This window comes from Bactrocera oleae, chromosome 4 (genome assembly GCF_042242935.1).
Source record: "Bactrocera oleae isolate idBacOlea1 chromosome 4, idBacOlea1, whole genome shotgun sequence".
In the NCBI taxonomy this organism is placed as follows: Eukaryota; Metazoa; Arthropoda; class Insecta; order Diptera; family Tephritidae; genus Bactrocera; species Bactrocera oleae.
In genome coordinates this window covers 71852192-71870293 of record NC_091538.1, presented here as the reverse complement: position 1 = coordinate 71870293, position 18102 = coordinate 71852192, and the positions used below count along the sequence as shown (strand labels likewise).

Here is an 18102-nt window from a genome sequence, read left to right as displayed (position 1 = left end):
TTAGCCTGAGAGTAAAATTTGTAGATTATAATAAACAAAAAAATTTTGGATAAAAAAAAAAATTTTAATCTAGGCGGCACTTCTAAATAAAACTCACGTCTAAAGTAAATTCCAAGTTAAAATTTTTTTTGGACAAAAAATTTTTTTTTTGTTTTAAACTCTTTACATTTATATAAATGACCGAATTTGTCGATTTTTGACTCAAAATTTATTTTAACGCTTAAGGAAAGCATGACTTTTTTTTTAAACTACAATAATGACCACAAACTTTTTTGTAAGTTGATAAATTTTAATTGGCCAGAGAGAGGACTCTCCACAGCTTCTAGAACACTTATCAACATTTTTTACGAAATAAAAATTTTAACTCGAAACTTTGCCTTAAAAGTGAGATGTTAATAAAAAATTTTTTTTCCAAAATTTTCTTTTTTGAAAATCTACAGATTTGACCCTCAGGCTAAGCAAAAAAAATAAATTTTTTCGCTCTACCCTACATATAATTTATAGACTCGACGTTTCCTTCAAGGTATTGCAAACTTTGTGGCACATTTAAGAATATAAAATTATATAACACATAAGTTTATTTCTTAAGAAGTTCGGTAGAAATTCCAGCGAAATATTGTGTAAAAGAGATTATGTAAGATAATATTACCTTTGACAATAAGATTTGTATAAGAGACGGTAGGAAATAATTTAGATCTGGTACTAACCACAGGTTCATCATAATATGATCCAAACAGTTTTAAAACAAGCTAATTTGCTGGCTTCTAGAGTCTTTCAAGTATAGCTATCAACATTCTCTTGGTTCAGAAAACTGTAAATATAATATAATCTCAAAAATGGACACTCTTTGTGTGAGCAAAACCTCTTCAAACAGAAATTCCTATATATTTTGCTTCGCTTCACTCAGACCCCGTTACTTAGGTAATTGCGTCAAGTGATTAAATTTAAATGAGTGAAAGCATGTGAAAATGCAAGGGTTCGCATTGTTTTACTTTCCGCCGGTTTGCTCAACAAAAAAGGAAAAGAAAGCAAGCATATAGCAAGTCGCGGTGAGAGACGCAAAAAGTGCAAAAGCAAGCAACACGGGTGAAAACACTTATTCAGCGCGTTTTTCTAATTTCTTAGTTGCCGACTCGGATCCTTTGAGTTTTGCAAGCTTTCAATTGCGATTACATTTACCTAACGGCTTGTGGCCGTTAGCTCGTCACTTTTTTGTTTTCGCTCGTCTTTGTTGTTGGTATGCGTAAATACCGTTAAATTAACATAATAAGTTTAAGGGCTGAGATGAATAAAGTGAAATAAGTCTTCCTTGGTGTTAGTGAAAGGATTAGAGAACGGTGAGTTGGTGTAGACACTATATCGGAAGTTGACTTCGGCTTGAGTTGTTGTTGAGGGTAAGCGATGAAGCATTCACATTGAACTCGCTCCGCCGGCTTTCACAAAAGTAAATAAATACGAAATGTTAATCCGTTTCAAAATTTGTAACGCTCACCAACAAAATTTGTTCAACATAACGGCGCTTGCACTGGAACAGATCAATTTGTGAAACTAACAGTCATATGTATAGAAGACCAAAATGACAAACTAGCTGTGTTACAATCACTTAACGACTTTCAAGAAAATTTAAGCTAAATTATGCAAACGCTTTTTTTGTTACCAGAATAATTCTCCTCTCACTTTTGAAGAGCTAGAAAATACGCTGAGTATTGAATCGGTGGAACCAATGTCGTTGAGTATGTCACATTTCATAGTCTCTCGAAAGGATTGACACGGCACCGCATATTTTGATTAGTGTGGAGATTTATGCCTGCTCTCTCCTAAATATTTCAATGTTTTTGGAGTTTATACATATATCTCTGAATAAGCTCCTCTTGATACCTACATCTGCTGTAGAGAGGATATACCGTTAATAGTCAAGGAAAAATAGTTTTCGTAAGAAGCTGGTTAATCTTTCAATAGTCAGTAACATAAATGCATGAAATTTTTCTATAAAGAACAGGTTGATCAAAATAAACAGTCTCGCTCGCACCTTACACAGAGGGTTGCTTCAGATACCTAATGTGGAGTGGTTACATAAATAAAACGTTTGGAGATATACTCGAGTTCTCCGACAAACTTTATTACGCTATCAAAATGTATGTAGATAAGGTTACATTAAAATATTGATTTTAATAAAAAAAGAAATAGCAACAAAATTTCATGTTCTATTTTGTAAGAGAAGAACCACTGTGCCAAAAAATAAGAACAGGGTGCTCCTGGGAGTAGACTGTTTAAGTCCTATTTTCTGTTGAACGAATTCATATTCACGCATTACGTGACAGTTTTTCCGTTTATTTCAATACAAATAGCATAAAAATTAAGAGCAGAAGTTAGGTCACAGGTCGATGGCACAAGCCGACGAAAAATATGACAATTTCCCGTTTATTTAATTTTGTTACTATTTCATGCCTTGTTTGCATTTTTGCCAGCCGCACATATGGTTCGGATCAGTGCGCCTGGGATCACTTGAAAATTATCCTTTTTTGGCATGTTTTTCGCTTTTTTCCTTCGGCCTCAGCATAGAGACGACAGTTGCCGTTCAATGGTGAGAAAATTAAGCTCATTAAGTACCGATTGCTGAGAACATTGAGGTTGTGGGGAAACGCGATTTAATTCAAAGCGTCAGAAAATGTTTATTTATGTAGGTGTGTAAGTGTAAAATTGTTAAAAAGCGTGAACGAAATTAAAAAACAAATATTATGAGAACAAGGTTGCCATTTCTTTAATGGTCTCATTTAATTGTGCTTCATTAATTTTCTTCTTATTGCTTATTTCGACATTTAAATATCACCGGAATTAATGAGTTATACATTTTCGTAAAGCAAAATTAAATTTACCTGTATATATATATACACAATTGCATATATATGTATAATTTCCAAATTTAATTATCACTTCCTTTGTAAATTGTCTGGCTTAAACTATGCTCACCACAATGCCTATATGCGAGCATGTACATATATAACTACATGTTCATATGTATATTATATTTTTGAAAATTATATAACTTTTGCGCACGTAATTAAAATGGAATGCCACCAAAACAATAAAAGCCAACAAATTCGACATTCACTAAATGCTAGCAAACTAAAGTCATTAAATAAATCTTAACAATGTGCGAATGGGGAACAATCATAGCCGCAGACAGAAAGCACAAAATTAATAATGCGCAGATGCGTTAACGCGGGCAGAAGGCAGGCGCTCACGCTTGAAAACGAAATACAATTTTCATAACTTTCCTCACTTTCGGCTTTGTTTTTCAAGCACATACATACAGACACATATTAACTTACATGCTAGGTTTTAGCCCTGGATTATTGTGTGTCTTTGGTAATAGGGTATACTGTAAAAAAAATACAATAAGTAAATCTTTTGGACTTGTCATATAGAAGGTGGAACATGAAAAAAAAGAAGAAAAAAACTTAAATTTATGCAACTGCCAACTACATACTTACTAAAGCAACTTAACACCTGATCAAAATTGAACCGAACTGACAAACAAAAAAAAATTGAAATTTGAATAAAATTCCTTATTATTGCCTTTAAAATAGGAGCCAAATCAAACATGCCAACGCTTAAGTAAATTTTCCATTCCACTTGTTATAAGCCTCGGCCCAGATGGCTTTCAGTGCCTTCAACGAGTAATTTTTAATGATGTCAATGGACACTTGGTGTGTTTCCCGAGGCGTTTAGAAAATTAAACAAGTAAGGAAGGGCTAAGTTCGGATGTAACCGAACATTTTATACTCTCGCAAAGTCAAAAGTATACTCCTTTGAGATTTCTTTGTGGATTGACTGATATTTTCGGTAGAAGGTCAACTATAGGCAATGGGGTCCACATATTTAGTACTTAGGGGCTTAAACAATTTTGGTTCGATTTAGATAATTTTTGGCCACAAGGTGGCATACTTTAATTGCATTATTCACGCAAAGTTTTATCCCGATACAGTCATTATTGCCTGATTTGCATAGTGGAAAGTGAAAGAATCAGATGGAATTTAAAATGGTGTTATATGGGCAATAGGCGTGGTTGTAGTCCGATTTCGCCCATTTTCGTACTATGACATAGAAACATGAAAAGAACGTTATACACTGAATTTGGTTGAAATCGGTTGAGCAGATCTCAAGATATGGGTTTTCACCTAAAAGTGGGCTGTGCCACACCCACTGACTAATTTTGAACGCGGTTCCTATAAAGCCAATTTATACCATCTCAGAGATAAAATTTAATGTCTCTGGCGTGTTTAGTGCTTGATTTATCGCGCTTTTAGTAGTTTTTAACAGTACCGTTATATGGGGAGTGGGCGGAGTTGCCACCCGATTTCAACTATTTTCACACCGTCAATAGAAGTGCTAAAACCATTTGCTTTTAGTGAATTTTGTTAATATAGCATTAGCGGTTTAGGAGATATGCACATTAAACCTAGTAGAGGCGGGACCACGCCCACTTTTTAAAAAAAAGTTTTAACTTCAGATGCATCTTTCTAATGTGATCCTGTGTACCAAATAACAGTCTTGTATCTTATTGCGGAGCTTAGTTATGGCAAGTTATTTGTTTTTGATTAATGGCGTTTTGTGGGCGTGGCAGTGGCCCGATTACGCCCATCTGCAATACCAACCGTCTCACGGTACCAAGAAACATGTCTACCAAGTTTCATAAAGATATCTTAATTTTTACTCAAGTTAGAGCTTGCACGGACGGACGGACGGACAGACAGTCACACGGATTTCAACTCGTCTCTTCATCCTGATCATTTATATATACATAACCCTATATCTAACTCGATTAGTTTTAGGTGATACAAACAACCGTTAGGTGAACAAAACTATTATACTCTGTAGCAACAGGTTGCGAGAGTATAAAAATAGTCATCGGCTTGGCCAAAAGGACAGTCACAATCACACTAGAATGTGACGGCGCATTGTGGTGAATATGGCATGAATTTTTTGCCTTAAAACGGACAAGCGATTAATTTTCTTATTGAACATTTGACTCTGTGGAACGTATTCATGCTGAATAACGCTAGGGAAATAAGCATCACCTGAATTTTTGAAATATTTCGGTTTAGGCTTATTTTTGGAGCGCCATACGCTAGATTTTTGAACAGTTTAGACGTCATATTCCTGAACCCATGTCTCGTCACCATTAATTATTTGTTTGATGAAAGCAGTAACCTCAACTACACATCGGTTGTCGATTATCTCTTTTGAGAACATTTTAACCTTTTCGATGTAACGGTCACTCGTTGCCATAGTCGTCATTCCATTGGAAACACAAAATTTCAAGCATTCAAGCAATTTTCTCTTTCTTCACCAAACAGCAGTCAAACACAGACAAATTGACATATGGCGACAAAGCTTCATATGAACATAAAATAAGGTTGTTTTTACCAATCTACGATAAAAATTTTGATCAATTTGATTTGCGCGCGCAATATAAATGAACCAAGTCAAATCGGAGTCAAATTTGGTGGTATTCCTCCATAAATTCGAGAAACAACTGGTTATACAACCCTGTATGGCACCAGGCATACTATCAGAAAGGCTACAAATCATTGGAAGTTTATGCTTGCAGAAAAATAATTAAACTTTTGTGCTTCTACTCCGTTATCATGGCAAAGAAAATAATGCCTCAATTTTTCTCAGTGTACTCAACTCTGGTATTTACCCAAAAATCAATGAAAGTGAATACAAAATAATTTGAGTGAAAATAAAATTTTCGTGTTATTGTATTTGTTGTGCTGAATCTATGTATGCGGCATCCTTTGCCGCCAGCATTTATCATAATTTAAACTTTCTGTTATTCTCTATAATGTATTTGTTTAGTGTTGTGCCATTGTTGTCAGCGCTATTGTACTGCGCGGCTTTTGTGGCACACTCACTGATTGCAACAAAAACCAATTTTCAAAGGTTACAATTCAAATCAACAAACAAACACTAAACTGAATAACAGGATTTTACAAAATATACAAAACAAATATGTGAAAAAGGGAAAAATTTAAGCTCATAGTTACCTTTGCTCGAGAAGCCTTTGAAGCAGTTACTTGATGCCGAGCCGCAACCGAATGTGTCGCCAAAGTTTTTTAAGGTAACTTTATTATGTTAAGCATTAAAAAGCAACGCCAAATGTAAAAGGGGGAAGTAACAAATTTGAGTTGGGTTGCAAACTCGCTTGACTTGCACTTAGCCGCTGACTGCGCTGTCGTCGTTTTGCTGCGTGCATTTGCGTCGCACGCTGACGCCGCTTCAATTGAGCCGTTAAGTCAGTTGTGATCGCTTTGCTAGCGTTATTTATTTGCTTGCTCTGTTTTGACACTTGAAGGGTTGCGCTGACTTGTTGTTGTTGTTTGCGCTGTTGTTTGTTCAGTCGCCGTTATTAGGGTTGCCACTTCGCCGGTCCGACGACGGCCTTGCCTACAATTGGAATCGGGTGCCCTTCTTTTACTGACAGCAGCTATAATTATTGTTGTGTCATTGTTGTTGTACTGGCAATGTTGCGTCATTTTGCGCCAGCGAAGCGAATATCATAGCGACCAAACAGTCGAAAACTTCCGAAAGAGTTGGCGAAGACGGCAAAACTGCGCACGTCAATGCGACAAACTTAAAGACTTTAGTTGGTTTTCGCTTTTGTGTTGTTGTTGCTATTTGTTTGCTTACTTCTTTGTTAACAGCGTTGACACTTAAGCCGGCGAAATGCCGGAGAGTTGGGGGGGTTCGTTGGTGGGACATGGCTATGCGCATATTTTCCCTTGAAAGTTTAAATGTATTTATAACATTTTAATTGTATTTAATGTTTGTTCACAACTTTGTTCATGAATCCGAGGTTTTTATGGGCTTCAAGGGCTAAAGCCGCGTCAACGGATGAGAGTGGCTTTTAAATTAGGTAGCAAATGATTTGTAGGCACCTTCTTTTGTTTTGCTTCGGTGACCTTCGTCTTTCGAGTTTTGCATAATTGTTGTTGTCTTTTTTGAAATATTTTTTGTGACCCCAATACCGTTCGGGTAATTAATGTTGTTTTGTTAGCGCTGGCAAATAAATGTTTGCGAAAAGTTGCCGCAGAGCCGGGGGCCTAAAGCGAGCAAATTACCGATGTTGAGGTCAGCGAGTTACAAATACCTGAATAAAAATGGTAGAGTTATTAGCACTATATTTGTAAAAGTAACAATTTATTTATTTTCTGCTTTATTCTTTCGAGAATAATGAATTTGGTGACATCTAAATGCAGCAAAATCTAAAAGTAATCAATTTATAGCAATTAAAAGCCGAAGCAACTAATTTTCAAGTAAATTTTATGAAGGAAATATATTTTTAATAAGACATACAACATAATTTTCTAAAATTTTTTCTGATGAAATTGTTATTTGATTTTACCTTACAGGTCTCCTGGATAAGAAAACGTGACTTACACATATTAACCGCTGGTTCCACGACCTACACGTCAGATCAGCGATTTCAGGTGAGCTATTTGCTAATATAATTAATTATTTTTAAAAAATCTAACAGTGTGTTCTTGAAGCTCCATACACCCGTGTTCATTTGCCATTTTTGTGTATGGCCTATACCACCAAAGCAAGAGTTTTCAAAATTTTCAATCTAAAGCGAAATAAATTTTTCTTGTCCCCTAAGCGGATGCAACCTTTCCTTGTAACAATCATAGTTTCTTGTCATATTTCGATAGGCTATAACTTAAAAAAAAAAAATTACTAAATTTTTAAAACGATATTTCAAATAGTTTTTGAGTTACAGCTTTCTAAAGTGTATCCGCTCAGTTCAATCAGCAATTTTTTGACCTGTTAAAAAATCGAATTTTGCAGGCCAAAAGCGACCAAAATTTTATGTAACTTTTAATTTGTTTTAACGCCCCCATTGTAAGAGCTTTTGATTGTTTTCCGACCGTAGGCACAATATTTTCTATTACAACATTTTTTTTTAAGTTTAATCTGCGCTGAAGGTCGGAAGCACTGCAGAGTTGGAGTACCTTTTTTTTTAATGCCGTCGGAGATCGCTTGTAACTCGAATAATAATTTATTTTTTGCTTTCAAAAATTTACTGTGTATTCACAAAATAAATATATATATTTACTTTTAAAATTTTGAAATAATTGATAGAGTAGTTGTTTTTTCTTAAATTCCTAAAAATCGCCTTATAAGGCTCTTACACTAGCTGTGCCCCTTAAACTCGAGTTTGTTGTGCAATTAACCTAAAACTTAACTGGAAAATAAATTACAACTTATGAAAATGTATTTTTCGTCTTAGGTTATACGACCTGAAAATTCGGGCAATTGGACCCTGCAAATAAAATATCCACAGCAGCGCGACTCTGGCATCTACGAATGCCAGATCAACACGGAGCCGAAAATGTCGCTTTCATACACGTTCAATGTGATTGGTGAGTAACCGGAATGGGTTCACAATCAAATATTTCACTAAATTACTAGTCATAAATCCACACAAAGTACATATTTAAGTATTATTATTATTATTTTTTTTTGGTTTATTTTTCTATTTGAGTTAAAGTTTCGCACATTCTCTTCACTGTTGCTGTAGCGTAAAGCATTTGTAAGCACATAGTGCGCTGCAAACAATATTGTGGAGTGCAACCTAATATATACATTGAAGTTGCTTATTCAAATTTACATTCTATGCAAGTAGAGCACTACAAGTTGCCACACATTCGGCCTTCAATTTACTTAAGTAGCAAGTTAGTCTAACAAAGTTGTTCTTCAAAGGGCAGCAGATATGAAGGAGAGATGACTGATATGGCTTCCTTTACTGTCAGTTAAATAATTTTATTTTTGTCTCTGTCTCGAAATATTTCAAAATTGATAAAGAATGTATATATATATATATATAGAGGAGGGTTATATATAATATATTTACAAAAACATTGGACATTTGTTATTGAAAACTTTAAAAATTCAAACAAAAAAGAAGAAGAGAGAGAACTGCAGTTTCGATGCAATTTGGCTAATGCAAAATGCAAATATACAAAAATATATACATTTTCAAGCATGCAGCTTGAGCTCTTAAAGAATGCTTTCAACAGTCTACAAACATACACACACGCGCTTGAGAGAGAGCTTGCATTCAGGAATTGTGTTGAATTTATTATAAATGAAAAATAAATGAAATTAATAAGAATAAATATATTATATTTATGTACAAAATAAAATTTAATGTATATTTGAGCAGATTACGATTTTAGATATTTTCTTTTACACCACAAATTTGTCACATAATCCGCATAAGCGAACGTAAGACGTAATAAAACTTACAGCACTAACAACACTTGTGTACACATGCAGGCAAATTCCAACAGATAGTATTTTAGAATGAAATTTCATGCTGCTTTTATAAGTCTAGCAGATAGAAGAGCAGGCACTTTCTACCGTTACATCAATATTAATTATTTTATATGGCTTTAATCATCTAGTGCATTTATATACAAGTATATTTTGTAAGGAAATGTCGGAAACCCTTTAAGATGTATATATATATGTTAGGGTGGAGCGAAATTTTTTTTTTTTTGCTTAGCCTGCTAAAAAATAAAAATTTTTGGAAATAAACAAAAAACATAGCATCTAGCCTCATTTTTAAAGTAAACTTTCGGTTAAAATTTTTAGTTCGTAAAATTTTTTTGATAAGTGTTCTAGAAGCCTTATTCAGGCGAATTAAAAGTTATCAACTTAAAAAAATTTTTGGTGGTCATTATTGGAGTTTAAAAAAAAAAGTCTTAAACGACATCATGCTTTTCTTAAGCGTTACAATAAATTTTGAGTCAAAAACTGTCAAATTCGGTAATTTTTATATAAAAGTGAAGAATTTAAACCAACAAAACTTAGTTTTTGTCCAAAAAATATTTTGAATCGAAATGTACTTTAAAAGTGAGTGGGCCGCCTCTAGATGTTAACAAAATTTTTTTTTTACTTCCAAAAATTTTCTTTTTTTTTTAATCTACAAATTTTACCCTCAGGCTTAGCAAAAACAAAAAAAAAAATTTCGCTCCACCCTAATATATATGAGAAGCTTTTCGTCCGCCTGTCTATATACCGTATATATATACAGTCTATACCGTTTTCAAATTTTACACACGTCCTGTTCGCTCCAAGAAGCTGTCCATTGGTGGAACTGCCGATATCTGACCGCTATAGGATATGTTGTCACACAATTTGATCATTCAGTATCAAACCCTTGTATGGAAAACTTTTTTGTTCGACAAAATATATTAACGAAATTCTGCACAGATTATTGCCCAAAATAACGCTATAATCTCAGAAAAAATTGTTTAGAACAAGCTACTATAGCACATATATCTGCCATACAAACTAATCGATTAAAATCAAGACAAAGATCGTTTTATACCCTTTTATGTTATAATAAATGACCCTTTGAAGTGTAATATAGCTTCGATATAGGCGAAGTTAACTTTTTTCTTGTTATATCTAAGCTTTTTACAACTAAATAATAACATGCAATTATCTTTGCATTTTAAATAAATGTGTAATATTATTATGTATAAGTAGTTGTATTGATTTCTTTCAACCAAAATAGACCGAAAGTTGTAGTACGTTCCTCTACAACTATTATTGATTTCTTCGCTTGCCAAAAAGCAAATATTTGCTAAGAAAACATATTTGTTTAGATTCCTAACTCTTACTTTGTTAAACATAAACATATAAATATTTCGTATGCAAAATTCAAAAGTAAATATGTGCATAAGAAGTGCAAGTTAAACTCGTGTTCTTTTTGTTGCTGTGTTGTGCTGTTAAACAGAATACTCTACAAACGCATTTACCGTTGGCACAAATTTGAACAATAACTTTTTTTTATTCTTCTACATTTACCTGCAAATATTTCGTTATGTGCTTTAATATTGTTCAAAGTGCGCTTTAAGAATTCACTCGCAAATTTACAATGCAAAATTTAAAAGAGGCTGCAATGTCAGAGTGGCCTAGAGAAGAGATATTTGCATTAAATTTTAAATCCACAAACTCGATACTTGGCTGCCACAGCATAAAGAAAAAAGCATGTTAATTTATATTTTTATATAAATATTTTCTTTTAAATGCACACCTAATTTACGGTTGTCTGAATTGATCAGTTGGAGTAGCTGCCTCTTCATTTCTATTGAATATATAATAATGTAGAGTGGGTATGTGTATATGTGCTTGTATATCCATGTACTTAAATCTCCACTACATTATTTAACTCACTTCAAATTTCTGTTATATACTCTTTTGAAGAATCACTTAATACGTTTTGAATGATAAAATTAATTCCGCCTAATTGTAACTGTTATGTACTACCTAATAACCGTTCTAACTTAATTTTGAAGCAATTTGTTCATACTATAAATGCGAGTTAAAATTTTTGTGAAAATTATAATATTATATTGCATATAATCGGCATATTTCTGACTATAGTTTTAAATGAAAATCATGTCCATAAACTAATTTGGTTCTGCAAACAACACACGAGTATATCTAAATAGAGAGTGAGCACTCGCCGGTAACATTTTCCTTTACCTAAAAATTTTTCAGAAAATCTAATGTTGGATTCAACCTGTATTTAACGTTATCTTACATAGTTTTTTTTTTTTTTTTTTTTTTTTTTTGAGATTCTGTTTTTTCGATAAACCCATCTAGGCTTTCAACACGGCAATCGCTTTAGATTTTAAAATTAACTACTGCCATAAACTATCTCAATGCATTCCAATTCGAGTGAAATGGGCCACATATCCTTGCAGTCTATCATATATGTATGTATATGTATACGTAAATATATTTTGAACGAGTGTCTGCTATGAAAATTCACAGGTCATAAACGAACTGAAGAGCGCTTGAATGAAACTTTTGATTTGTTTATTGAGTTGCTTGTTAAATGAGTTAAATTCACATACTCTCACGATTGTATATTCGCATTCACATTTTCACACATTACTCGTATGTAAGTAATCAGCGTATATAACTGTACGTTAAGTGTGTTAAGTTGTCTGAGTGTAAACTTATGCGCATACAAGCTCTACTTGGCTGAAAGATAAATTGCCGTTAAATAAAAACATAGCTCGCAAGAGTTGTGAATGCAACTGGATGCCTTTGTTTAATTTATTGAAGCGAGCGTGTTACAAGAAATGTATTTATCTGAGCTTTTGTATCGCTTACGGCGTTGCCTGCAACAACTTAACAAGCAGCTGCTGGCGTCTGAGCATTCGTTAAGAATACGTTGCATTGTATTTCTTATGCTTTTTAGTTATGCTTTTGCAGTGGTTTAAAGGCAAAATATGCAGCATTGTTGCACGTTTGTATTGATTTAATTTTAATGTGAGACATGGCGTATGAGTCACGCTAAAGCATTGCATTTTATGGGTGTTGCAGCAGAAGTTATTATTGTTAGAGTTTTTGAAATGGAGTATTATTTTGATTTCGTATTCTATTATAAATTTCTCTCACAATCAAGCTTCAAGCATTCATTTATAATATGGCGTTGTCAGCTATTCCCTGGGCTATTTTGCACTGCACACTGTTCAATTCAAATTTTTTCGGAAAAAAATGTTTCTCAAACTGGCACAATGTAAAACAGGTTTTTGATTACAAATCTAAATTCAACTATGTTTAAATTTATATTTTTATATTTTCTAAAAACGAGTGACGTAAATGCCACTCAAAATTTCACCGGCTATTCTGACAACAAATGTTAAATTTGTATTAAGATATTGAAATCGAAACCTATTGCTCGTTTCCGGTGTTATGCCTTCAATCAATTATGCTTTTGCTATACTTGCTTCCATTGAAAATACTCCATCTCCAACTCTTTCAAGTAATATTGCTTTTGTGGATCACTCGTCGCTCATCTTTGCTCTTGACAAGCACAGTATTCAATTTCGATTTTTGGCTGCATTTGTGCCTCCTCACATCTTCAGCTTCTCAGTTCTTCAATTTCACACAAAATTCGATTACTGCAGCCGGAGGTGGGGCGCTCGGGCACACTTGGTGCCATAGTGAAATGAAAATATACAAGCCCAGCTGGTATACCTCATGCATGGAGAGATTTTCTTAGAGTATCTAAGAACCTATTTTTCAGAGCACCAGGCGAATAATAAATATTCGTGTGCTTTGACCCACTCTAATTTATATATATATATAAATATATAATATATATGTGATTCCATAAGCAAATGCGTATGTATATACTTGTATATATATATGTGCATGTGTGTGGGTGGAATGAAATTTGATACGTTAACTCAATTTAGTAGGTAAATTGCAGCCGATTTGCATAAATTACTTATTGAGGACGCATTTACCTGTGCATAACGGCACATGTGAGAGTTTGCTTATGTGCGTGTGTGTAAGTTGTAAGTGAGACGAACCTCAAAGTATGAGTTTATGTTTCTTCATTATTTTTCATGCTAAACGTGCAACACGCAGCGCGAAATTGCCTGTATGTCTGCAACGGAGCGCTCAGCTGGCTATTGTTGTGACGAGCACAAGTGGAGGTGTGCTCAACTAACGGAAAATTTCAGGTCACGTTGCTGTTATGAATTTTAATATGCGAAATTGACAAAATATGTTAGCCAAGCACACTCATAATAAATAGAAAACATCCAAAGGGCAAACATCTTCGCTCAGTATGCTTGTGTGCGTGTGTGTGTGCTAACTGTAAAGTCGTGCTGCTTGTGTTAAGTGAGCAGACATGCTATTGTTGTATAGGTAATAGGGAGTGTCAGCCTGTCTGCATGGCACGCACTCTCACCTACATTGTGAGAAAATATTCAAATTGAATAAATAAATGAGAATTTTATGCAGCGAACATGAAAGCAATATATTTTACTTTCTCTGTGGGGAACGTTGTTTTTTTTTTTATACAAGCAAGTTCAAATATTTATTGAGTTGTAATATTAATATTTCATACCAAATAATATATATAAATTCAGCTAGCGCTAGTTTCGCTAATCTATTTTTAATCGCCAAATTTCATTTTCTGACCAACTAATTCGTGCCAATTTCAAGTCGAGAAAATTCGCTACAACTCTGCGCTCAATTTTGCAAAGCCGAAATTGTTCCAATTTCAACGAAAATAATGGCATAAAACTAGCAACCGCTCAATGCGCCTAAAAGCATGCAATTCATTTTCATGTTCTCAAATATGCAAGCATGTAACACTTTTATTTTTATAAAGCAATATTTTGTCTTCGTTTTGTTTTTTCTTTACTCGCATACATTTCATTCTCCGTGTGTGAGTGCGTGTGTATGTGTGTTTGCTTACGCGCTACTAAACTTGGCATATTTCAAATTTATCACACTTGGCTTACAGCCAGGCGCAGCACAAATAAATAACAACAACAATGGCAACAACATATGCCGACACCGTTATATGCGCATAAGCAAGTGAAATATTTATACCATATATGTATGTGTATGAGCGGCTGGCTTCAGTCGTAATAACAACAAAAAATCGCTAACTGAAAAACGGAAAAAGACTATTTTGCATACACACACACACACACATACAGACTGTATACATGTGAATAAGTGTGCACATGCTTGCACTGCTAGAAGCGCAGTTAGTACGTTTGCATGACTCGCTTAGTATTGGTAGTTCGGCGCAATGTGGAACATAAAAATGCACTTGCTTTGAAGCGCAGCCTGCATGCATAAGCCGCCGAAGCAAAAGAAAAATATATTTTATTATGTTAGCATGTCCTCTGGATCTACACACACATCTTCCGTACCTATTCTACTACATTTGGCGCAGGTTGCCGCGCGTTGTAAAAACCAGATGCAGCGACATTTACAAGCTTAAGGTTCAAACCAATAAACTCAGGTGCAAACACATACAAGTAAAACTGATTTATGTTTCAAGATGATTTGGGTTTTGGTTGGGTATGAACGCTTTTTATGTTAGGCAAACACACAAATCTTAGAAGTGGTTTTCAAATTAAGAAGTTACATAAATTTTTTAACAGGCTAATAGTTTCTGAGTTATGAGCTTATTGGTAAAAATGTTTGATTTAGTGTAATCGGCCTCCAATACTTGACACTCTTTTTTTGAAGCTTTCTGCGAAACGGATAGACCGAGCAGAAAAATATGATTCACCACCAGACATATTTTTCGGCTCTCGCCCTGGTGATCGGCTACGCGAATTAGAAAATCCAAAATTATTCAAAATGAACCACGGATTACGAAAGTAAAAAAGTCCTTAGATAAGCCAGAAATATAGCTCACTTTTAGGCGCAATTAATATTAATATTTTGATATTTTATACAACTGTGTCACTTTATGCGCTCTCAGGCAAGCAAAATCATTAAAAATTAAAACAAAAATTCTTTGTAACTGTAAATATGCGCCGACTGTCTGGGACGAAGCCTGGCGCGGTCTATGCTTGCTATGCACATAGAGACAACAAAAGTCAGGCTCCACCAAAATATATACAAATGCTCATGCATACACATATTTATATACATACACAAAGCAACTCACACATGCACTCACATATGACTGCGCGCGCGTGTGTTTGTCCTTTTGAACCAACGAAATATACTCACGAGTATTCGCAGAAAAAAAACCGAACTTTTACAACTGTCTGAGCGTGTATGCAAAGCAATATATTTCAGACACTAGGCACATGCACACTTTGTACATTTTCACACACACACACATACTTAAATGCATGCACATATTGTGTGGCCACACATACACACACGTACACGTTGCGAAGCACCTTGAGTTGCTGGGCTCGTATGGCGACCGCATTGCTGTAACGGAGTGATAAAAATTTATTGCCCCAAATATGTTGATGCATGCGCACATTTTCCCATATTTATTGGGTAATTTCTATTTAAGTGGGTCATTATTCTGCCCTGGGCGCAAGCGCGGAGTAGTACACATTTTTACACAAAAAGTTTAAATCAATGTCGCTGACACAGATCACAAGTTAAAAGGCCTTTAAGCAAGCGCGAATGTGTGGCACAATAGAGAATAAATATTTAAATTATTTCCCTCATTTAAATCGCGCAGTAAATTGGCGCTAAAAGTAAAAGTGAATTAAAATTTAATTCGATTAAAAGAAGTGAATGTAACAACTCGCCTAAAAACTACAAAACTTCAAACTTTTATAGAAAAATTAAATTTTTTTTTCATTTTCCGCTGCGTCATTCAATTCTCATCTACATTGTATTGGCTTTTTTGCTCCTTGCCGTCGTGACAATCATTAATTTATACTCAGTTCGCAAATTGAGTGGAATTAATTGACAAATCAAGTAAACAAAAATAAATTTGACAAATTCATTTCACACGAAACCTTTTTTTCTTTTCGACTTTGTGCAAATAAAGCGCTGTGTGTGCCACTCATACGCTCGGGCGGTCGCTGTTGTATTGCGCTCAGTAACTTTCGTGATTTCTCATACAAAAGTTTGATATAAATGATGGTGGCATCGCATGCAGATTTTGCGACTGTCAAAATCAATTTGTCGCAATAAATTCTAAGGTCACATGTGCTTTCACCACAAGTTAGTAGTAATGGCAGTCAATTGCAGTGAGTGACTAAAAATGGATGGAGAAGGCAAATGAGGGAAATGAGAATTAACGAATCGAGCGTCGAAAAAGCGCTTTGGTCGAAGCAATGAACTGTTTGTTTGTCTGTGCTTCATGCTTTGGGTTTATAATCGAATATTTAAAGCGTTGCATTGTGTGGTCGTTAAATCTACGATGGTACGATTTCAATACCGGAACAAAAAAATTTTAAAAATTATTTTTCATACAAATTTCTTTTTCCCTAAATTTCCCTTTTGTAAACCAAAATATTCTTCTGGCGTTTTTCGTCACTCACACACAAACCGCTTCAAAAAACTTAGAACTCCGTATCGACCTCATTACTTTAATTACCGTTGTGTACACCTCATTTCTATGCATTCCTACAAAACAGAAATAAATGCGAGATAAACGCAAAAGCTCGCTGGTTTCCGCATTCAACATTGAAAGCGCATTTTTACCAATCAAAAATCAACAACAACAACAAAGTATGTGCGCGGTCGGTGTGTCGAATGCCAGGTGAAGTGAAAAAAGTCAGCAAAGCATTGTGACGGCTGGTGGCAACGCTGTGGCATGCATCACACGTCCACATGTACCTACATAAGCGTGCTAAAAACCGAAGCACAGCTCGAAAATCAAGCATAATAAATTCGTTGCGGGCCCAATGACAATACAATACACACGCACATTAATGCGTGTGTGTGTGCGAGTTTTTCGATGTCACATGCAAGTATTGCCGCATGGTTGTGGCAGCAGCGTTGTGGCGCGTGGCAGAGATAACTGTTTGCGGTGCGAGGAATTGCGGTACATTGTTGTGATCGAGGAAAAATTATTTCGTTTGCCACGAAATTGAACGCATACAATACGACAAACACGAAAGCGAAATATGCGCGTAGCATATCGCAAGGCGCACAGCGTTTTCATGCAAAGATTTGCTAATGCAAATATATACAGGGTGTTTGATTGCGAAAATCTTGTTATTTTTATTGACGCAGGTGAAATGTGTTGCACAGCAATGAAAAATGTCGCGTAACAGGCAGAAATGTTGGACGAGAGCTTAAAATTTAATGATTAGTAGATGAAATTCTGCTCTACAAGTCCAGTTTTAAACAACTAACAAATAAATAAAAATTTAACATAAATCAATTTAAAATTTTTTTAGTTCAGTCCTATCTAATTCCGCTTCATATTCATAGGCAAAAATTTGCTAAAAACTTTCCGCTATTGTTGACTGGGTGCATCCACCGCTCGGCAGGTAGACCACAGTCGGCGCTTACTCATGGAAACACATACACACGCGCGGGCACTCATACTCTTCACGAGATTTATATCATGTGATATGCGTGCAAGATTTGTTACGCTTGTGGGAAATAATTTACGAAGCAACGAGGAAAGAACACTCAACACTGCCAACAATGCATGCGGAATATTGGAAAAGCAGATAAAAGCGAATTTACAGTTACCACAATAATCTCACAATGCACACACATCGCTCACATGGAAAGTGGTGGCACTGTCGCAGAGCTGTTAAG

The 18102-nt window shown here is 34.9% G+C and overlaps 1 protein-coding gene across 1 annotated transcript in view; it reads left to right on the top strand.

Moving 5' to 3' along the window:
• Nucleotides 1-18102, top strand: part of dpr1 (defective proboscis extension response 1) — a 142794-nt gene that overhangs the window by 99816 nt on the left and 24876 nt on the right. The window contains exons 3-4 of the mRNA XM_014248265.3: nucleotides 7419-7496; nucleotides 8297-8429. Coding sequence (XP_014103740.1) covers nucleotides 7419-7496; nucleotides 8297-8429 — 211 coding nt within the window. The remainder of the gene's footprint in view (nucleotides 1-7418; nucleotides 7497-8296; nucleotides 8430-18102) is intronic.